We start from the raw sequence: 24,191 nt of genomic DNA on the forward strand, positions 1-24,191 counted from the left end.
AATATTACTGAGTTAAATGCCTACTTCATTTGGAAAACGCATGTGCTTCTTTAAAAGTGACTTTAACTGGATAAGCATATTTCAAAAAGCATGACTTCAAACTGTACGCAATGACTAAAATAATCAACAAGCTTTACAGCTGTAAAATTAAAAAACAGTGGATAAAGGAAAAAATAAGTTGTCACTTTCAACACTTCATTTCTCTACAGTCTTTAAGTTGGTTTAGTGCTTGTTAACTTTAATGACAACCCTCCTTTTTTCTCTGTAGTATTACTCAGGTCTGAATTTCCCACGTTCAGCTCAGTTTTGTTAAAGAAAACAAACAGGGAAAAGACATTGATCAAGACAAAGAAGTTCCCTGCAAAGACAGCTATAGTCAAACACTATGATCTCAGCTCTAATCCTTATTTTTAAAAATAGAGTACTCTTGCAAAGCTGAAAAGTGTTAAAATCTTGTGTCTGTTAAGGGGTCAACTTTACAAAAAAGCAAGTTACCCATACCCTGTAAAATAATAAACACAAAATCAGTATAGGCAGCATACCCTAACCTGACCACCAAAAGAATGGATAATTACAAGACCTATTTAGGGACTAGAGTAGAAGCCCAAGCATCTTAAATAGTTTTCTTATGATCATTTGAGTTATATTTTTGATAACAAGTGTACTTTGTGAAGTTGCTGCAGTGTCTTTGCATGCTATTACAAACCAGAAGACACTGAAAAAAACTCCTGAAGGGATCCGGATCATTCAGTCTATTAGGTGTATTAATGAGCTACTGAGGTAGCTATAACAACAAATCCAGTTATATTTAAGTGACTGGATATCACATTCCAGTAGCCAAATGCAGTAATTACAGTCTAATCATTCTGAATAAACATCAGAAGGCATGTTATAACTTCCCATGTGGGGATTCATGACGATTGTCTCTTTAAAACATGGAAGACAGCAGATTTGACACTTGTATTGATCTACCTCTAAAAAAAGAACAGGTATTGTATAAAGCATCATGCGTGGCAGCAACAAGCCTTCTTTTACTACCCCATCAGTTTCCCTTAACTATAACTCAGAAGAGCCTTAAAGATGAACAGCTCAATATTTAAAAAAAGAGAGTCATTTGCAAGTTAATAGTTGCACATCACACACACATACCACCAACTTACCACTTGATCCACAAGCTATTCCAGAATTCTGGCCATTCCTTTCCTCTCAGGTAGAAGAACTACAATGGCTACTGAATAGTAACTGAATTTTTAATCTCTTGAAGCACAACTTCACTGTTCTTTAAAAACTTCATTCCTCCTTTAAATCTTTAAGATTCAACCCTAAGACACATGCTCAAAATATATTCCAGTTTGCAAAAACACATAAAACAAACTAAGCGCTCGTGTACATTTTTGTAGTAAGGATGCCCACTTTAAATTACCTCCTACTGCAGTAATGCAAATGCAAAAATAGCAAATTTAAATCAGAATCTGTAATACCCATCTTAACTCCTACTTTCAGTAACTTATATTTAAAACATCTTACTCAACAAATAACAATAAATAAGGATTTGAACTATCTACTGTATATGTAAAAAAAGTTGCCATTAAAAAGGGAAAGCTTGCACTTGTCCTGGTGGCTGTACACTACATTATTATCTTCTTCCTATGTCCTTTACTGTTTTGTCCTATTTTATTTCAGTGCTATCAGGCTTTAAGTCTTAGCTATTTTAATATTGTATTTAGAATGAAATAGATTATTTCACTCTGTATCTGCTGCAAGCAAATGAGTTAATCTGACATTGATCTGAAGTAGATAATCAGCTCTGTGTGTTATGACCACTCCAAGATGGGAAAAACAGATAAGAAAAAATTTACTAGTTTACAGTTGTCCTCAGTAGTAAATGTTACATTAATTATACTAGTTTGATTTAGTTCACAGAGAGGTTTAAAAGAAAAATTATCATTCAAAGCCAGTTTAGAAAAGTTTAGGAAAAGCTGAAGACAGAGTTTAAGCTTGACTTGTGAACTGCAGAGGCACATATATAACACCGTGAAGGTCAAAATATATCTATTTTGTTTAACTATTAATAGGAATAACAAGAGTACCTCTTATTTAGACAGTGTTAATTTCAGTATCCTCAGTCAGAGCTCCAGGAATATTATGTTTCATCCCTCTGCAGTACTAATATGTGAAGTTTGTTCACATTCTAACTTAGACTAGATATAAGGCCCCCAGAAAGCACTTTAATAAAAAATGTTATATTTTGTCCATGTTATAAATATGCATATATAAACATGCTACATTTTATGCAAGCACTACATTAAAAACATTGCCTGAAGGACATTGAGTACTAGTTCTACCAGATGCAGATCAACAGAAACACATCACCTACATAGCCCACCCTGCTCCCAAATATCCTACTTTAGAACCCATCCTTCTTTACACCTTGAAGTAGTGCATTAACTCAGGCCTTCTAGGAATACAGGAATATATGCTTGCCATAATGGTCAAGTTATCTTTGTTAACACAAACGGAATTCCCAAATCTTGAAAAGCCCTGCTAATTACACCGTCATTCCAAAAAGGTAAGTCCCAAAAACTAAATACATACTCTTTCAAAAGCCCACACCCATAATTTAGCATCCATTTTAATAAATGGTAAAATTTCCAGCTTTGCTGCCCAAATTCTTCAAACTTCCACAGGTCCTCCTCAGTTCCCCCCTTCTTCACCATTTGATTTTCATCCATTTGTTCAGCAGGAAACTATGTGAATTAATTACCCATCTCTCAGATTCTCTCTACACATGGATTCTCACTGCCCCAGCCTACCAACAGCTCACTGTTTAGCCTCACTACACTGCTGTGGATGGAAAGGAAATGAAGGAATCAAAGAGCTTGCTGCTGTCAAAAACCCTGTAATGCCTCCTACATTCTATGATACACTGTCTGCAAAACCACAGAAGTGTAATTCGGACCTACAGGAGGAGGAGGATGTATATCACTTACACTTAGCCCCAAATATATCTCAGAAAACTGTCTCAGGAAGCCAGGAAAGGTAGCAAAGCACAATAACCATGAAGTAATTTCCAGCATCCTCGTAGAGACAACTGACTGAATTTAGGATAGCACTGCACACTTAGAAAACACTTAGTCCCAGAAACTCTCCTGCTACGGAGATTCTTAATGTGTGATAGAGCTTGCGCTGGACAAGGTCAAGCCACAAAAGGTAGGCAAGGCAAATTTAACCTAACTGAATGTAGAAAGTACCTTGAAGAGCTGTATAGTGTGTTCATGCCAAGACTGCATACAATGGCCTTGAATAATGTAAAGTGAAATAAACAAGGATCTTACCTAACCGTAGTTCTCCAAAATTACCGCATCCGACTTTTTTGCCAACTCTGAAGTTAGGGCCAACCATTAAGACTCCAGAATTTGAAGAACCAGTTCCACGTGGATTATGGCCTGACCTCCCACTAGGCCGTGCCATTCTTTCATCTGGCTTGTCCTTGTCTTTCCTTTTATTATCCATGTCAAGTTTACGGTACTCCACCTTGATTTCTTCCTCTTTTTAAAAATTAGGATAAGCAAACCCCAGTTTTGGACAACGTGAGAATGAAAACATCACCAGTGAAGTGCCTTGCTGGTTACTGTAAGTAAGTAGTCAATAGCAGCGTGTCCATCCCATTCACAAAGCCTTGGTAGCATCTGTAGTACAAATATTATCTCCAGGATGCGCAATACCAGCAAAACTTACTAGTTTTTACAGGAATTCTGTTAAAGAAAAGAAAGTTACTCAATACAGTAAGATTCTTGTACAAAACTACCTCTCCCTCCAACCCATCATACAATTAAGTTCCAACTAATTATATTTGCTTTACAGATTCTCTATAAAAAGTACTACTGGAAGGTTAAAGCCTCTTAATTCTAGCGCACAATGGCAAAAGATATTGGTGTGACTGAAGTACGCTAAAAAATCTCAAGTCTTAATGCAACAGATAAGTAAAAAACAACAAAAAAAACCCACACAAACAAACAAAACTACATCCTGAGTAGGTAAGCACACTTAAAAACTGGCATTTAGACACTCATTGAATCTTAAGCTGGCTGTGCCAAAGAAAGCATTTTACTTCTGTTTTTTGGTTTTTTGTTTGTTTGGTTTTTTTTTGTGTGTGTGGTTTTTTTGTTTGTTTTGTTTGGTTTTTTTGGTTTTGTTTTTTTTTTTTTTACAAGTAGTATCTGTTGATCTAATGAAATGCTCAAGCTACATAATTATTGAAATTATAGAAATATATTCAAGATTAAAATGATTAAATTACCCTTTCTAAATAATTTCTGAGATGCACAACGTATAAACACATGGAAAACACACTTCAGTTCTTTCAGTAGCTCCTAAATCCTGAAAACAGAATATTTTTACTGATTCTCCCCTGCACCTTTTAATTATGTCATCAATTTGCTTCCCCACTCCCCTTGTATACCATTTAGTAAAAACATAATGTTAGCTTACCACTACAATAAAGAATGCAAAGAAAGCTTACATTTTTATCTTGCCCATAAGAACAGTGGATATTGTTTTCTATTTGTCAACAGTAGTTTTAAACCCAAAAATTCACAAGATAGTTGGCTACTACATAGGAAAATTTCAGAGCAAATTAAATCTCTGTTCAAAATTACTTTGCTACAATGTTGGGAATACACTGCAGTAAAAGAAAATATCCTCTGAAAAAATAATGCATTTCATGTACTAGAGCCTATTTTAAAGATAGTCATCAGGAGCTTAGTTTAAACACTTTGAACTGAAGACATCTACACTTCTCAAACCCATTTCTCACAAATTAGTACTTACATCATAGCTTACTACAATGTTTTAAAAATAAAAAGATCCAGTAGAGAAAACAAATAATATGAAAAACTGCTCGAATACTTGCATCTACTGAACCATGGATATTCATAGCATGGTCATAACTAGATAATATTTTAAAATCTCTAAACAGCTGACCAACCTATGATCTGAACAAGGAAGCACATGGCAATTCAACAGGCAAAGAAATATGATCACCTTACTATGAAAGATGGAATGAAATACTTGTTCTGAGAACAATAAAAAAATGCAAATAGAGGTTCCAGTCCAGGTAGTCTTGCTTAATGGAAGTGTAAAGGACCTGAGCAGTGTGTAATGAATGCAGTATGGTACAGAAAGACGCATTTCAGATAAAAATACAAATCTATGTGACTAGAACTTTATCCTGCACATTCAAGCACTACCACTAAATACCCTTAAGCGACTTACCAAACCAAACATCTCAGAGGAACAAACTCAACAGGAGGAAATGGGTCGTTTCTCCTCACCCACTGTGCTACAAAAGCTAGGGAAGAACTAAAAAAAACTAGAAACAGAGTGTCTTAATACTTCAGGAACACATTTAGCACTTGGAAAGAAGGTTAGTATATCTGATGCAGCAGAATTGCATAAATATTTTATGTAGCAAAGAAAAAATAGTTATGTTCCATATCTTCCATTCAGAAATAGTAAGATACGCAATCCTAGATTTTTTAGTGCTAATACACCGGCTTCATGGCAAACAGAAGCAATGCACCTAAGCACAGCATTTTATTGCCATCTGCAGAGCAAAAATACCTAGATAGTTACTAAAACAATGCTTTGGTAATCTCAGCAGCAGTGGAAAGCCAAACTTCCTCACACTATTTTCCACATACCAAAATTTTTATACTGCCAAGTGCTGAAAGACTTCACTGAGAACAGTAACAGGATAGAAAGGCACTAATACTTCATACGAATGACACCAACAGGCTTCACAACGGAGCACTAGGACTATAGAAAGGACTGGGTATGCAGGCAAACCTGAAGAAATCCAAAGCCGATTTCAGAGTTAATAAGATTGTTAGCTTACAAGTTTTATATCGCCTACTTGTTGACACATATACAATAACTAATCACATGTCAAATGAGTTTAAAGTTGTATTCTTCTAACGCATCACAACTTCATTTCAGAGGGATAAAACAGTTCTAGTTTTGTGATTTATTTAAGATTTCCCCATTTTGTCTTTAACTGTCACCTGAGCACAGCATGTACCCTTGCTAACCAAGCCAAAAACTTACCTATAACAGGCTGGGTTCTGCAAGTGGTGGAAGTTGTGACGCAACAGGAGCACAAAATTACAAGCAGGCAATACGAGGACAAAGGGCACCAGAAATTCAGTAGCAGCACTAAGGCTATGGTGAACTCTAAGAAGGCAATTGTGAGCCAAAGAAAGTACATCATCACTGGAAAAGCTTCCAGTCCCACACTGTTTCAGCTCATGTAGCAATAAGGCAGTACTAGAGAAGCCAAGCTGGGAGCTCAAGGACAGATTTTGTAATTACACAAAGCATATTAGCTGTTCTGCATGTATGTTTGTCCAGATGAAGCCCAGTAGTTAACAAGACACTAAAGCTTTGCCAGTAGGAAATTAGTTTGCATAATACATTTTTAACATACCTATAATCATAGGAAGATCTTAAATTTCTAAAGTTGAAATCATAACCAAGCCCACCCCTTAACAGTATTAAGTTATCAAAGATTAAGACTTGCAATACATGCAGAATCACTTTAAAAATAATCTGTTTGCACACCTAAATATCTTTTTCCACACTTTAGCAGTCTAGTATTTTAGATACCAGCTCATTAGGTGAAAATGGCAACAGACTTTCTCAAGTCATTCATACTAGTACTACAGTCTTCATCAAGAGACCTTTTTTCTTGATGACTTAATACACGCGGCCTCAGACACTGAAAATGTATTATATAACACTACGCACTTAAATATCAAATCGCATGTTCTTTTAAGCAATTTATAAATTAATTGAAACAGCCAATTTGGAACAGAATCCTGTCAAAGAAACCATTGCCAGTATTTTTTTAATTCCAGTATTCACTCTGAAACTGAAGCTAGAGTACTTAAGTTTTAACCAGTTTCAAAAACTGAGCTAATTTATGAGAAATCTTTTTAGCTTTTTTAAGTCTTCTGTGAGGTATCCACCCAGCTGCTTACTTACTTCCTTTCTTCCAAAGGACAGGTGGAAGAAAATAAGACAAAAAAGCTCAGGGGGTCAAGGTAAAGGCAGAGAGATCACGCACCAGTTACGGTCACGGGTAAAACAGATCTTGACTTGGGCAAGATTTAAATTATTTTCAATTAAAATAGGGTAAGATGATGAGAAATAAACACAAAGCTAAGAACACCTTTCCTCCACTCTCCTCCTTCCAAGCCTCACCTTCATTCCTTCACTTCTCTCACCACTATCTCCCTCCCCCGAGCAGCGAAGAGGAACAGGGAATGCAGGTTGTGGTCAGTCCGTAACAGCTCCTCTCTGACGCTTCTTCCCCCTCATGCTGTTCCCCTGTTCCAGCGCAGGGTTGCTCCCCCTGGAGGCTTCACTAACTGCTCCAGTATGGGTCACTCCTGTAGGGCACAGTCCTTCAGGAACAGACTACTCCAGCATTGGTCCCCCATGGGATGCAAGTCCTACCAGAAAGTCTGCTGCAGCCCGGACTCCTCTCTAGGTACTGCCAGGAGCCTGTTTTGGCATGGGCTCCCCATGGGCTGCAGTGTGGATCTCTGCTCTACTGTGGTTCTCCATGGGCTGCTGGATGACAACCTGCATCACCAATGGTCTTCTCCATGGGCTGCAGATGGACACCTTGAATCACCATGGTCTTTTCCATTGAATGCAGGGGGACAGCTGCCTCACCACAGTCTTCACCAAAGGCTACAGGGGAATCTCTGATCTGGCACCTGGAACACCTCCTCCTCCTTGTTCTCTGACCTTGGTGACTGCAGGACTGTTTCTCTCATAAAAGCTTTTTTTACCCTTTCATACATATGCTTTCCCATAGGTGCCACCATCTTCACTGCCAAGCACAGCTGTGCCCTGCAGTGTGTCTGGCATAGGACAGCCCTGGCCTCTCCTCACAGAGGTCCCTGCAGTCCTCCCTGAGAGCACATGAGCAAAGACACACAGTGCGTTTACAAAAGCAACACCCCTAGCTTTCAAATTTGTGAAATTCCAAACACTATAGCAGAGTAACTGCCTTTTTAAAGCATCAAGTGCTTCCAGGAGAAAGAGCGTACCACACACTTTTCAATTTAAGAAACCACTGCTTCCCAAATGTTTGTGTCCACACAGACTCACTACAAGCTGTTTGACAGATGTAATTTTAAACACTGAGAGTGTAGGAATAGAAAAGACAAGTCACAATGGATTCTAGGGATAATGATAAGCTTAACCAGAAGCTTCAGTATTATCAAGTAGATTAGTTTTGTAAATGGTATTAGCATTCTGAGAGCAAGATACTTTACAATACATAGTAAAAACTGATTACTGAATTCCTTCCTAAAAAATATTTTGTCATGTTTAATTAATGTATTATTGAGTGTTTTACTGAACTTTAAGGTAAAAATGATGAAATGCATTAACAACATAAATTTCAGTTTCCAAAAATGTATCCTAATATATGGATGAAACTATTATATGATAAATCACAGATATTCCAGTTACATTATGGTTATGCTTTTTTTATAATCTGAAATCAGCAACTTTTATCAGACTCCTGCTAAACAAATATCAGAAGCCCTGTACATTTTTCACACAGTACATGTCAGAAGGAAGACACAAAAGCATTACTGTCACAGATCTCTAGGACACAAGCATTCTCTTACAACATTTCCTAATAAAACAATCTGCACCTAATTTGAAATAAGGAGTGCACTTAGATTTTCTTCATATTAAAGTTCCTGTGCAACACTTTTATGTATTTACCTTACAAATACAAAAGGTATTCACCGTTCTGTTTATTTACACTGAACTTACCTATGGCATAGTTTTACTGTTGATGGCAATATCTTTTCTTTACCATAATGCTCACATTTTAGAGGAAAAGCACTACAAGGCAAATATATATATATATATATATATATATATATATATATATATATGTAATATTTGCAATTACTTGGGCATGCAAAACCTTCTGATATAGAATGCAAGTACATTACAAGTTACGTGAATCACATTAGCTTTCCCAGACTGTTACGGAAGATCCAGCAGAGTTTTTTTGAAAACTAAACATAAATTGTAGGGCTCAGAATTCAGACACTGTTCAAAGGTATGCATCATTTAAAGTGAAAAAATAAAACCTAAGTGTAAGCATTCTAAGTTCTTTGCATAATCATTTTCTTGCTCTGTGCTAGCTACAGGGACTATATTCTCTTCATACGCAATCCACATGAAACATGTGCCATACTTGTCCTCATTTCACAGCTTGACTTTCTGTTTGATTTTCATTTGTCATCTCTGCCTGCATAAATGAGCACACTTGACGCATAAGCTTCAGCCAGACAGCAGGGAATATTGTTAATATTTAAATAAGCCTTCTTGTTAAAAAAAAAAACAATTACTAAATATCAGTATAATGGCAAACACACCACCAAAGCCAAGTTAACAAAGCAATGTCATTGAAGTGAAATATTTGTTTATGATGGAGTAGAAAGAGGAAGAGTAGGCAAAGGAAGACATGAAAAGGAGTCAAAACGGTGTTACATAGCAGGAAAAGTAATAAGCTCCTAAGCAGAAATCAGATCTACAATCCATATAGATTGAAGATAAAAGGTGAAACAAGACTGGAAGACTTAAGGAAGCGGTCACAGTAGCTGAGATGCAAAACTAATAGCAGTTAATAGAGGTTTTCTTTATTAGATGGAATTTCATAAACATTCCTAAGCACTGTAGAGAGACTGACTGAAAAGCAAGGAGATGACTGATAAAGACAAGCAAGAAGAGTGAAGACAATAGCTAGACACATGTTTCAGTTGACTGACAGCATACACACAACACCTTGAGAACACCAAAAGGAATCTCAGTCTCAGTTTCAGAAACATAAATAAAATTGATGGCAAAAGACAGGCTATTTGTCTGTGTCGACACATGGCTTAAATACAGAATCTATAGTCAAATTAACCATATACATATAAACTTAGCCAAAAGATTATAGTAATACCATCCCAAAACAAAATCCCAGTTTGCAATGAAGAAGCACACAGGGACAACTGCATTTGCTGTGTCCATAGAGAACTATCTATTTCTGAGAGTACTTGCTTTCCCACATTTTATGTAATAAGTCAGGCAAAACTTAGTAGCTTGGATTCACCATCACACTGGTGTGGCTAAACTGCTAACTCTGGAAGCACAGTAGTTACTACCAATTCAGAAGGGTTTGTTAACTTCTCTGCTCCATTAAATGAACACGCTACAATTCACCTACATCCATTACCACTTCCAAATTTTTGAGCACTTGACTTCACAACTTCAGTCATGTTCTGTCTTACCACAATAGTTGATTAAATACTTCTTCAGCATAGCCAAGACAAAGACTAAAAGAACCATTTCCTAAATATTTCTACTGTTTAAAGGTTAGATGAGCAATTCTGTGGTATTTGAAGGACTGATAGACAACTTAATGGATAAGGGAATTCCAACACATAAAATCCTGCCTGTTTGAAATGTTCGTTTTGCACTCTCTCTGCTGCACAAAACTCTACACACAGAGAAATTGAAAGAGTTTTAACAGAACTATACACTTGTGTTAACAAAAATGTTCCTTCAATTCACCACTGTACTCAAACTATTTTTTATTTAAATCCATGCTGTGTAGTTGTATAAACCTGAATAACTAGGAACACTGAGAACTCCTTAAGAATATACACAGAACCAGACATACAGAAATAAAATCAAGCAAATATCTTCCTTACAAATTAATTCATTGTGGGAAAATGTCAGTATTTTTTTCCTCTTAACAAATAGATTATGATCTCTGAATGATTTACATTTAAAGAGTACTTGCCTAAAGATCTAAAGAAAACTGTTTAAAGGCACTGAAAAAAAAACCAAAACACTGTAATATTATATACATGGTGAACAAAAGGATGTTAGAAAAACATATTCAGGCCCTGTTCTGTCCTCTCTTCCATTATATGCTCACTATATTCAACAATTTTGCTGCTATTGTTCCAAATTCACACAGCACCCGAAAGAATACATTCTATACTAAGCAAATATATGCTGCTACAGAAAACCTGTGAAGATAAACAATCTTCACCTAAACCTGCACTGGAGAAATTTTCCTTTAAATCCTCTGAATCTTTTCCTTCTTGATTCAGTATTCAGAAACCAACAGAGCAGTGCAACATCAGCTTTAAGAAAAAGCAATAATTACAAAAGGCCACAAAAATTTGATAAAATCTTCTAATGATATTAGTATTGGAGTTCTCCATTTTCAAGTGCCCTGGAAACAGCTTCCAGTTCTTTAGGTTGCATCACTACCAAAGATCATACACACCCAGTGAAACATAATTTTTTTCATATCTTCTAGTGAAAAAAATCTCAAAGCCCGAGATGGGCTGGTAATTTTAAAGCACCATTACATTTCATTATCACACAATTATTTCTAATTTCTTGCACAGCCACACTCATGTAAGAATGTCCTATTCAAAGTTCGGTTTAGGATCAAGGGCAAATTATTGCCAGAAAGCGGCAGGCTGCTAAAGTTCAAATTCTAATACAGGGATTGGCACACAGGAAGAAGTTAGACCTATAAAACATTGCAGACTTCCCTAGATTACAAAGATACATATCTACACATCTCTAAATCTCAGTTGAAAATGCCCAATTTAACACTACTAAAGACTATACACCACATAACAATAACCCTACTTCAGTGCAATAAAGACTTTCTAGGACCTTATATAAGGCAGGGTAATAGACTAACTCATTTAAGCACCTCCTTTATTCATACATCTCTCAAATGGCTGTCTGCAGCAACAGCAGCACTGTAAGTACATTCAAGTTTACATATTCAGAGGTGTATGTCATAACAATGTTCACACTCAAATGTGCAAGTCACCTTTAAAATAAAAACTTACTAGCTGCTTCACTCCTTTTCACGTTCCAGATTTGCTATTAAATAGACCTGTTAAGAAAACATTAAAGCTGCTAAATAAAGCACTCCACTGTCAGGAAGTGACAAAATTAACAAAAAATGCAACCATAACTGCTCCCTTAGTTAGGTATCATATGCATTACCTTTCAGAGTTTAATTACAAAAATCCTATATCACTGCTAGTATCAGTATACTAAAATTTTTCTCTAATTTTAGAAAAAGCATACGATAGTGCAAGTGTTGGGGAGAACAAGAAAATATTCCATTAAGCAAAAAGACAGTAAATAAACACCTTTGATTTTAGCACAAGGCATTTAGAAATTCACTCAGCCTCCTACATTTTCATCCATCTTCAGTTTTTCTCACCACTAAAGCTTCTTTGTTCACACACTTTTATTCCCAAGGTCTTAGGTTTTTTGGCACTGACATCAATCTAGCAGCAAAGCTACTCCTTACACCTTCTAAAAATGCACAGAAAGTTTCTAGTGCCTCTGTCACAGATCTCCAATAGCCTTCCTCTAACATTACATATAGCTTTTATGGAATAATTCACCTACTAAGTAGCCTTGTTTCACATGGAGAACAGTCACGTTCCATTTCCAGTATTCATTTGAATGTTATGAATACTTTTGGACCGCAGATAGAGTAACATGGAACTTTATTCTGCAAAACTCCTTTAGAAGTAATTAACAGTAGAAAAACTGCAATTCACACTACAAATCTGAAATCAAGCTCAGAATGAGATCTTCATTGGGAGGTAATCAACACACAAGTCAAATATCTAATCAACTATTTCTAGTATTGTTTGTATGCCCCACGGAAAGATTAAGTTGTTCTTTCTAGCCCAGCTATGAGACAATTGCAAAATTTTCATTCATTTTTATATACATGTCTCCATGCAACAGAAGACACCTGTAAAACTTCAAATCTACAGCAAAAAGGTTCTCAATTGAAGAGTCCTTGAAAGTTTAGGATAGTTTATAGCCTTGAAAACCTCTTGGGATAGAATTTGAGTTAGAAAATAACTCTAAATTTCTATATAATTTAGTCAGATTCATTGTTTACTTAAATGAAAAAATAAATCCACTGTTTAATCATTAAATATTTAATTATTCACATAATCTTCATGTCACCCAAACAGTAGAATTGTTATTCCAACAAGACATATTAACAGTAAGTTTGTCTATACCTTTATTTTCATACAAATATATGCTTTTAATATCAGTATCACATAGCTTTGATGTTTTCTTATTTTATCACTAATTCGAGTCTGAAAAGAAAAACACTTTCACATACAAACTCCAAAATAAGAGATATTAAAAAGTTCACTGTGTAAGTCAATTAAATGTAACTAAACTGACTTTGACTTAAGAATATAATTTCATCATTTTCCAGATTTCAGAAGCAGAAAAAAAGTAAGATCATCAGCATCTCAGACAAAACTGAGAGTAAGAATGCTGAAATATTCAGCACATAGAACTTCCACTGATGCTACTTATTCATGAGTTTCAAAAAACAAAAAAAATTCCGAACTAATTTCTTCTGACACAATTTTGCTCTCCAGCTATCAATGACCTGTATAAAAATTGCTCATTACTGTATCATTATAAGCTGTTCTCTAAACGTAAGCTCAACATAATGAAAACTTATTTATTAGTAACTCATTTTGTTCACAACAATGTAATCCATTTGATTTATATAGGGAATTTCAGTCTAACTTTCGCAAGTCTAATGCAGCCTAATTTTCTAGGTTTTTTTAATCTTTTCACATTATATATATATATACACACACACCTTGGCATTACCTGCTCTTTCCTTCCTACCATTTCTAGCACATCTCAAGATTAATCACACTTTCAGATGTTAGTTGATTCATCTAAGAACCTTTTCTTCTCCCATTTCTTAAGTACTTATCCCCGTGACTTCAGTCAGGTAAACCACTACCTTGGAAACACTGCAAAAGAACTGAAGCAACACCATTCTGCCCCACAGAAAACAACATTCTTTTGCAAGAAAGAAGGACAAACTTTTTCAGTTTTGCATAAGAGGATTGGTGTCTCAACATCATTAAGATGAAAAACCTGTGGAACACACAAGACGTGAAGATGCACCTGAATCACATCTTACACAGCATCCACATTCAGCTATCAAAAAAACACTGTTCACATTCTTTCCCAGCCACCTTGTCTTTCAAAATACTGAAGACTAGATCACGTATATGCTATGCAATACACTAATGAGTTGCAAATACTTCCAACAGTTTTAGCAGAAAAGAGGTAAAACAAGCAAAGCAAGTACTACTTCTTGATCACATGCAGACCAAACTCTTCACACTTCAGAAGACACATTTATTTAAGAAAGCAAACATAATACCCTCATTTCAAAGGCAAATTGAATCTCCTTATAACAGATCATGCAGGAACTCAGGTGTGCAATTTGTTTCTCAGTATACATGGCCCCAAAACATACTGGATTTGTGTTCTTCAGCACTCCAAGGCAACTAACAGATCACAACTACACTTAAATTTTGCTTGCATTAACAGCACTTCCAACAATGTGATGCTTGTATCTCAAGTACTTTCTATGTCACTACTTGTGTCTTTTTTTACTTAATCTCAAGTTTTCCACAGATTCTTCTGTACCCTTTCTATAGGAGGACTACAGAAATGCTGCTCACCATTGTAGGGAGGAAATTCATGCTGCCAAAGCTCAATTAGAATTGAAGCTGGCCAGTACTGTGAAGGACAATTAAAAAGCCTTTTTAGAATGTATTAATGGCAAAAGGCAAACTAGAAATAACATTTGTCCATTACTTCATGAGCATGGTCACCTTATTAACAGCGCTATGTAGACAAAGCCAAAATGTTTAATGTTTTCTTTGCCTCTGTCTTCAACACTGATCATGGACATGGGTGCTCCCATAGCCCTGGGCTAGAAAACCATGGCTGCAAACACCCAACCAATCTGGAACTTGTACGGGATCTGCTACTCCAGCTAGATCCCTACATGTCAATGTGGCCTGATGGGATTCATCCAAGTGTGAGAACAGCAAGTGTATGGCTCCAGCCACCTGTATGATAAAGGAAGATCAATACTAATATGACCATCTGGATGAATAATACTAACATGATTAAATCACAGTAATTAGTCAAACATAAATGGCCCTGGACAGGTTATACAGAAGCATGGTTTTTTTGGAGTGTAAGGAGCAATAGCCCAAGCCAGTGAGAATGATACCTTGGGCCAGAAAACTGTCTCCCTGTGTATGATGTGTGACTGTTGGGCCTGGGCATGTGAACGAGTGGGTTGAAACACTGTCCACATGATATGCACGGGAATGTGACTGGAAACAGTCACAAGATGAGTGTGGTGCGTTTGGAACAACATTTTTTGAAAAAGCATCCTGTCTAACCTCTTGGTCCAGGCCCGTATCTGTAAACCTATAAACTGAGAATTGTTCATAAAAGAGGGATCAGATCAGCTTGACTCAGCTCTACCTAGCTCTGCTCTGGCTGCTAACAAGAACTCTGTGTCTGTGCATCTCTGTATGCATCATTCTCGTTGCTGTGTACAAGGGTGCATAAAGAGCTGGCTGACGTCACAGCAAGAACTCTCTCCACGATTTTCAGCGCTCTTGGGAATCTCAAGAGGTCCCAGTCGATTGGAAGCTGGCAAATGTTGTGCCAATCTACAAGAAGGGCAACAGGGATGACTCTGGCAACTACAGGCCTGTCAGTCTCACTTCTGTGTCTCGCAAAATCATGGAGAAGACTGTTCTGGGAGTTATTGAGAAACATCTGAATGACGATGCAGTCATTGGTCTCAGCCAGCATGGGCTCATGAGGGGAAAGCCTTGCTTGACAAACTTAATTTAATTCCACGACAAGGTTACCCACCTAATAGCACAAGGGAAGCCTGTCAATGTGATCTTTTTGGATTTCAGTGAAGCCTTTGATACTGTCTCTCACAGTATTCTCCTGGACAAGGTGTCCAGCATACAGCTGGACAGATACACAATACAAATGGGTGAGCGACTGGCCTATGGGCTGGGCTCAATGGGTTCTAGTAATTAGGGTTATGTCAGGCTGGTGACCAGTCACTAGCACAGTTCTGCAGGGATTCATCTTAGGGCCACCTCTCTTCAATGTCTTCATAAACTATTTGGATGCAGGACTTGAGGGACTGCTTAGTAAGTTTGCTGATGACACTAAATTGGAAGGAGGTGTCAACACTCTTGAGGGCAGAGAGGCTCTGCAGAGGGATCTGAACAAACTGGAGAACTGGGCAATCATCAACCGCATCAAGTTCAACAAGGGCAAGTGCCAGATTTTGCACCTGGTACACGGCAACCCTGGCTGTACATACAGACTGGGGTATGAGATGCTGGAAAGCAGCTCCGCAGAGAAGGATCTGGGGCTTCTGCTCGATGGCAAGTCAAACATGAGCCAACAGTGTGCCCTGGCAGCCAAGAGGGCCAACCATGCCCTGGATGTATCCAGCACAGCATTGCCAGCTGGGCAAGGGAGGTGACTGTCCCACTCTGCTCTGCACTGGTGCAGCCTCACCTGGAGCACTGTGTGCAGTTCTGGGCAACACAGGATAAAAAGCATATAAAGCTACCAGACAGTGTCCAGAAATGGGCTAAGATGTCGGTGAAGGGTTTGAAGGAGAAACAGTATAAGGTGCAGCTAAAGTCATTTGGTTTGTTCAGCCTGTAGGAGACGTCATCACGGTCTGCAGCTTCCTCACAAGAGGAGGAGGAAGGGCAGGTGGCAAACTCTTCTCTTTAGTGACAAATGACAGAACCTAACCAACAATGTAGTCTTCACCATCACACAACTGCCAGTTCTGGTCAAAATACTGTTACACCAGAAAATGTATACACTACTCAGGGACACCCCAATTCACTACAGTTTTTCGCCAAATGACAGACTGGATTAACTACATAAAAATTAAGATCCCCTAACAATCTCTTCATCTCTGTAAATTTAAAATGAATATCAACTGAGGACCGCTACTTTCTGTTCAGTGCACAAACATTTATGTTTTCTCACTGACTTTTCCTCTAAGTCTGGACCTAATCCACAAATCACACTTTATTACAGGCTTTCACCACAAAATCCCACTGACTTCAGTTTAAGATTTCACGCAACTGAAAGCGTTTATTTGGTTAATATTATTTTGTGCATGCATCCTGCTTGCAGTATCATATAATCATAATTTTAGAGTAACAATTGAAAGTCAGTTTTCAAGAAAGGAGTGGTGCAACACAAGGAATAAATTTTTAAAAAATAAAGACAGTATTAAAGTTTATTAACTAAAGCGCAGAGAAAGGATGTAACTTATGGTTACACAGCGTTCCAGTAATTTGTTTTTCTCACTTTTCCAACACCACCTCCACACACATTTAAATGAACTATATTGTTCACAGCTGACAGAAAGCTAATGCTGAGCTAGCTAATGCTGTACAATGGATGCTTCAATTTTCTACATCAAACATTGTACCATGCGCACTCAGCTGTTACAGCAGAACAACTGAAAGGTATAGATTCGCTTAAAGCTAGGCTAAAGAAACAGTGAAGTTGAACACATCTAAAAGCTAGAGCACAAAGCAAGGACAGCATCACGTTTAGCACCAGAACTATGTCTGAAGACAAAATTAAGCACAATGGTGAAGCACTCCACTGTGACGTGAGAGGAGAAAAACAAACAAACAACACAAACACACAAACACCAAACCAAACACCACCACACAAAACCCCACACATGTTTTTCTAAGAGTGCAAAAGACACAAACTCTTTTCCAGTTTAGAATTTGGATAGAATTAAGCACATAGTTTGTTCTGGCATTCCACAGTGATTGTGAAAAGCAGTTTTCAAAATGAAAAATCTAGTTAATTCACTGAGAACAACTCCTCCTCACCTTTACCTTTAATTACATAGTCACATTCTGCTATAAGAACTTAGAGAGGAGCCAAATTCAAGATAAACTATTTTAACTCTGGATTTTTTCAGCTTGAACTGCAGTCACATCAGACATTGACTACTGTGCTGTGCTCCTGAAAAACAAGCCTAGAAAATAAGACATCACATGCTCAGGCCTGAAAGATCATTATTTGATCCCATAAAACAGTTATCTATTACCAGTAATAATGAACATTATTCCTTTTTATGAGACCAGACCTTCAAAGGCACATACTTAAGTTTCAAAGGCTCTGACAACATAGAACTAATTAAAGTATGTTTTAGTATCTCTGACTTTCCTTATTTTGACCTTACCAAATTCATTTGCCCTCTCAACTGTTCCTGAATTACTTGTAGTTCTTTACCCTATAGCTCTTCTTCTACTTTAGTCCAACTACAACTGTACTGAACTGCAGCTCCGAGTGTGCTCTTCCATATGTGGCCAGTATGGATACATGTACTGGCATCTGAGAGGAGGGAAATACTCCTTTGTCATCTCGCTCAGACAAAGCCCAAGTTATAGCCCTAGCCACCCTCTCACTGTTAAGGTTTCCTCCTTTTTCTGGATAGAAGCAAAGAAAACACCAAAATCACAAGCCGGAAAGTCACTTGGTGTTAAATTTCAGTGCCTGGCACCACAGCAATCTCCCATCAACATGACGCAGGTTCCAGAGAAGTTTTGTTCCATTCACGCATCCCAGGCTTGAACGCAGTCATGACTTAATTTTTGTAGAATTTCTTTTAAACTGTCAGCTCTGTTGGGCTGTTCTAAATGATGTTTCATAAACTTCCATAAAGTTTTCTTCTTGCTTTATAAGTTTAAAATGGAATTAAATGTTACAGATAAAAAAGTGTCAGAAACCACAAAATTAGAATCATGCCAGCCACTGCCATATTTATAACAAAAGATACATAGTGACACAAATTAAAAAAAAAAAATAGCCACAGTTACGATCTTAAATTTAATCTCCTCATACAAAATATACTTAAATCAATGACTTAGTATGAAACTCAGCATAAAAAACACATTTCTCAAAGTTTTATACAAAACCAAACAACACTGAATACAAAATAATCTGGTATAAATTAAAAGTTCAGAGAACAAAATAACCTGTATGCTACCAGCATGAGTTCTGCCAGCATCTGATGGCAATTAACTAACTACAACAATTTTAATTTAAAACAAAATTCTCATGCACTAAATGAAAAACTCAGTATCTTGATGCAGGCACCGTGTAGCAAACTCTCAGTTTACTACTTAGGGAGACTAAGATCCAGACTAAGCAAATGGTTCCTCAAATGTAACAAGGTTAGTTAAGCTTAGCTCTCTACAGATTTTTGTTCAACACCCACACAGCCTCATTTGTAGTAACTTCAACTTGCTGAAGATCTTCCATGTTTCCACAGAATTCCCAGGCCTTCCTCTGTTACATCTTGAGCTCTATTTTGCAAAACCCCTAGTTTCTTCCCACAATAAAACTATCGCCTTCACTTCTCACTCAGCAGAGCGGTGTACTGTTGCTTGCCCAGTACCACAAAATATAAGCTGAACAGCTCTCAAGCTACAACCGCACAGAACAGGTAACATCCTTCCTTCACTGTGGATAGCTACAAGTATCTGTCTGCTTACTGTCACCTGTAAATTCAAGATTCAGCACTTGTTTTCCCTCCAGATTTAGAGATTCCTCAGCCTACAAGCAGCAAACATTAAATAGAAGTAAAAAACTTTCACAACCTGATACCTTGAGCAATCTCCTCCTGGAATACTGTACGAAATTAATGACTAGCAGCTGTTTGAGACAACCTTCCATAGAAAGAGAAAGGAAGAATGCTTCATACTGGACTTCTTCAGTTTCAGAAGCCAGTATTTGCAAGACACAAGTAAGAAAATATTAGTGTTAGAGTGAAACATGTCTCCCACGAATCCCAGAGTAACCATTTCCCTAACTGCAAACTCTACAATATTACTTCATCTTGACAAGATTACTGCAGAATTATATATATTATATATTCATTATATTAATGATATATATTATTTATTATATATAATATCTGTTTTTATATGGACATTATCTACATTCAAACTGACATCAACAATATCAAAGATATCTGAAATTAATTATGTACTTAATTTTGAGCTACTGGAACTCCTCTAAATCAACAATGAACACCTTTAGAAGATTGCTTTACACCATTACATTAAAAAGCTGTTGAAATATTAAAATTATTTAATGTCTTTACACATAGAAATGCAAGCTGCTTCATTTAAGTCCAAATATAAAGATCTAAAATGAAAAATGTTTAGTGCCTTAAATGCAGAAAGGTACTCAAATACCTGGCAATAGAGACTATGACCCTTTCAACAGCCTGCGATGCAATTTCAATGACTCCTGTCTCACACACGTTTGCTGCATCTCTTAAAATACAGCACCCTCGTGCCCAGTAACCTCCATAGGTTGCCACCCAAACATCACCATTAACTATGCTTCTGTTCCATCTGCTTTCTATTATTGTACATGATTTACTGAATAATGAGCATGGCACCTCAAGAATTATTCAATTAATAAACGTGGAAACTACAAGAAAGTGTGTCAAACGATATACTTTAAAATGGATTCTGGGCCTTGTCATAAAACATCTCTGTACTACTGAAGAGGGCATTATCTTCCATTGTTATCATCCACATCGTGACTTAATAAAAAAATAACATAATTTAAACATGTGGTTGGGTATAAATTCCCATACAGGCAATTACATCCATGTAATCTGGAAAAAAAATCCTTTCTAGGAAAATGACATTAAATTACTAACAGATTTTAGTAAAGTAAAACAGTTAAAGTCTTGGTATGTTAAACAGACAAGTAAGCTTGCAAGGACAATCATAGAGCACAGAAAACACTGTTGTAATTCCATTAGTGATGTTCTACACAATGTCAGATTAAGTAATAAACCTACTTGAAGTATGCAAATCTTACCTCTGTGTCTGTCATGGACTTCTGTGACCTACAGTCATCTGAGTACAGATTTTTGCAATGACAGTTCTGACTTGTCATTATTATCTCCTCCCATTCCTAACTCCACTGCACAAGGCAGCAATAGGATACTAGACACAAAAATAGTATGAAAAAAAAAGTCATCTTTCCATACCTACAGGGTATGCTTGTTCTGTATAAAACACCTCTCTTCTAAAAGCCAAAAGTGGATATTATCTATCTTGTATTAAAAAGCTTTCCTAAAATATATGCTGAGCTTTTATGTGTAAATATACTCAGATACATCAGATAAAGGAATAAACAACCGAGAGAAAACTTAATAACAGGGAGCTACAGTGAAATGTGTTCAAACAAGAATTCTAACAAATGCAGGATAATGTAGTTGAATAAACATCCTAGGAGGATGCACTGGTAAACACATTTTTAATATTCTGAAAGTGTTAGATATTTAATATTTTAAAATATTTTCTGTCCTTTTTCTTTGAAAAAAAATCATCCTACTCATTCATTCAAGGTAGTGAACATATCTATGGAACACTAGAACTAAATAGAACTAAATCTGATCAAAATTAATTAATCTACATTCTTTAAACATAGCCGAGTACTTTACTACTTACTAAGAGTTTCAGAACTCCCTTTGAAAGTGCAGCTTTCAAAAAACTCTAAATAACCAAAATCCAAACCAATTCTAGAGCACAGGCTGCCGTTTCATGTCTCCTTTTCTACATTCTCCCTACTCCGAAGAGAAGACATTCCACTATAAGTGGCTTACCTAAGGTCACAAGGAAGGACAGATGTTTCAGTTAGTGTCTTTTATCTGTGATCACCAGCCTAGCTTTTAACTACTTTCTTACTACTCTGCTTTTATTTATGCAACTATTTAGCTTAAACACATACATTTTCCTTCACTGAACTATTTCAGCTGTGGCCCACAAACCTCTAGAACACCAGCGACAATGTCTGGGAAGCTACTCTGAACCACGCTCAGAAAAACAAGCTCAGCAGCAGCAGGCTTGATTTCACTGCATTGGTTCTACAGCAGCACTTAGGAAGCATTAAAATGCTTGCATAGAGAGAAAAAAAAAAATAATGCCAGAAAGTACATGGCAATCAGATAAAAGTTACTTCTTCTTCATCTCTGAATAGATCATGGAAAACAATTATCTAGAAATCTCAAAACACTTCTGAAAGAATAGCAAACAACATGTTGTAATTCTTAAGCTTTTACCTATTCTTCTAGGGTACATTACTTGCTCCCTGAATATACCATTCCATTTTATTGCTAAATAACCCCCAGCTTATCATGATGAGTTTAGTATCATCCAACCACAGTCCGCTGCTGAAAAGTCCACTCTTCCACTAAACACTGTGTCAGCTCCTTTGCCCATACAACTGCAGGTGGGGTATGCAGGATCAACTGAAAACTCTTGCAGATAGCTTCCAGTTGAATCAGTGAGCTTAAACCGTGAAGAAGCAGCACCCTAAACTCCTCCACAGATTTGTTCTTCCTGTGATTTGTGTATGCCTTTAATTGTGTTATTGCTTTTGTGTACGCTAGCCCAAAACCATCAGTTAAAAGTAAAATGAAAAATCTAAGAAATGAGAAGTACCTATATGTTTGTTTACAACAAACTGAAAGAAACTGTTTAGCTAGTATGAATTATTAAGAAAAGTTGAGATAGTTAAGATAGTTAATGCAGCTGATCAGTACCCCGTTCTTTAGAAAGTAGTTTCCTATAATTACAAGATACTGGAGAAAAGTAACCACTGCCACTTCCCTGTTCCTCACATTTGATCTATTGTTGCCTTGGAGTCATAACTAAACTAAATTCATCTTAAACACCAGAAGACTTCTTAATATTTTATAAAACACAATTTTAAGACAAAAGTAAAGATGTTACAAATACATGTAACTTGGATACTTCTAATCACAGAACAACTTAGCATAGTCACTACTGAAGCATAAAGAACCAAATTTTCATAGAACACACTTTGTGAATGCAGATGGGATGCTAAGTATTGATATATTGCATCAACTTCAAAAATATCTAGTTATGAGACTAAGAAAAAGTGAAAAATTGCCAGAGGAAGTAAATTCAGTCTTGTTAATTGTACATAACTGAACTGGATACGGAAAAACTCTTTTGCAGGCCCAGTGATTTTTTTTTTTTTTTTTAATGGAAGAATAACTTCAGAACAGCTAAGACAGGGCCTGCAAGTCTTCCAAACAAACTGGTTGAATCTCCTAACCCTGAATATCTTCCTCTTGAACACACAGAAAGGAAAAAAAAAAAAAAAACACACAAAAAAACACCAAAAACCAACACACAACACCACACAACAAAAACCACTTACAGAAAAACTTATGTATCATTATATCAGAACTTGTACTCTAGATTCTGCAATTCATTTACATTTTAGAAACAATTATATCCATTTGGTTCAAAAGCACATTAGCAACACACAAAGATTAATTTCATTAGCTGAAAGTCATTCTCAGCTGATGAACTAATCTGCTGTTTGCCAGGCCAGCACAATAAAATACCACTTATTTCTATTCTAAACATTGTTTCACTTGCTGAAACTTGTCCATTCAAAAGAAATTGACAGAAGCATGTTGAGATCAGTAGAAACGATCTCCTAAAATATAGTTAACAAACCTCTATCTCATCTTTTCCCTCTAAGAGGAAAACTGCATTATTCCTATCTTGGGGTTAAATATCCCAACACAGCTCAGGATAAAATGCACCCACTAGACATTAGTGTTCAGAAAAGTTGTGAGTCTACAGTGCAGATAAGTTGTTTATTCCTAAAACTGACTAGTCATAAGCCAGGTAGCAACATTTAATGCACATAACAGTGTGCTTCACTTATTATCATGCTTAAGAACATGCAAATAAAGAATAATTTTACACAGTCTATATCACTACATACGTACTTACAAAATATGTTACATACAAAATGCATAAAGAAAATATCTTCATTTGTTTTCCGACTCCTTTTACGCATAGCATGTCACTTTAATACGCATTAAGGTTTTGACAGCTAAGTCAACAGAAAAACCTGAAAATAAGCTCTGTGAAAGTTTCACAGCACATCACCTGAAACATCACTCTTAAGAGATTTTAATGACTCCAAGTTAAAACCATTACACCCAGAGTGTTTATAAATAACTTAAAAAAAAAAAAAGGCACTGGCAGGTCAGTTTGCCTGTAATATGCTAACCTGCTAACCGAGCCAGTACAAACGCACGC

General features: G+C 36.6%; 1 protein-coding gene across 33 annotated transcripts in view; it reads right to left on the reverse strand.

Moving 5' to 3' along the window:
* CSNK1G3 (casein kinase 1 gamma 3) overlaps window positions 1–24,191 on the reverse strand; it is an 83,698-nt gene that overhangs the window by 58,552 nt on the left and 955 nt on the right. For 18 of the 33 annotated variants that reach the window (XR_010468819.1, XR_010468820.1, XM_005506692.3 and 15 more), the window contains exon 2: window positions 3,336–3,755. The exons of 11 other annotated variants lie outside the window; for them this stretch is intronic. Coding sequence is in view for 18 of the 22 variants with exons in the window: in XM_005506692.3 (XP_005506749.1) it covers window positions 3,336–3,513 (178 nt within the window). In the remaining 4 variants the exon portion in view is untranslated. Of the gene's footprint in view, window positions 1–3,335; window positions 3,756–4,300; window positions 4,381–5,274 lie in introns of those variants that run through there. 4 more of the 33 variants (XM_065045283.1, XM_065045284.1, XM_065045287.1 and 1 more) reach the window with 4 other exon arrangements.

This window comes from Columba livia, chromosome Z (assembly GCF_036013475.1).
Source record: "Columba livia isolate bColLiv1 breed racing homer chromosome Z, bColLiv1.pat.W.v2, whole genome shotgun sequence".
Lineage (NCBI taxonomy): Eukaryota > Metazoa > Chordata > Aves > Columbiformes > Columbidae > Columba > Columba livia.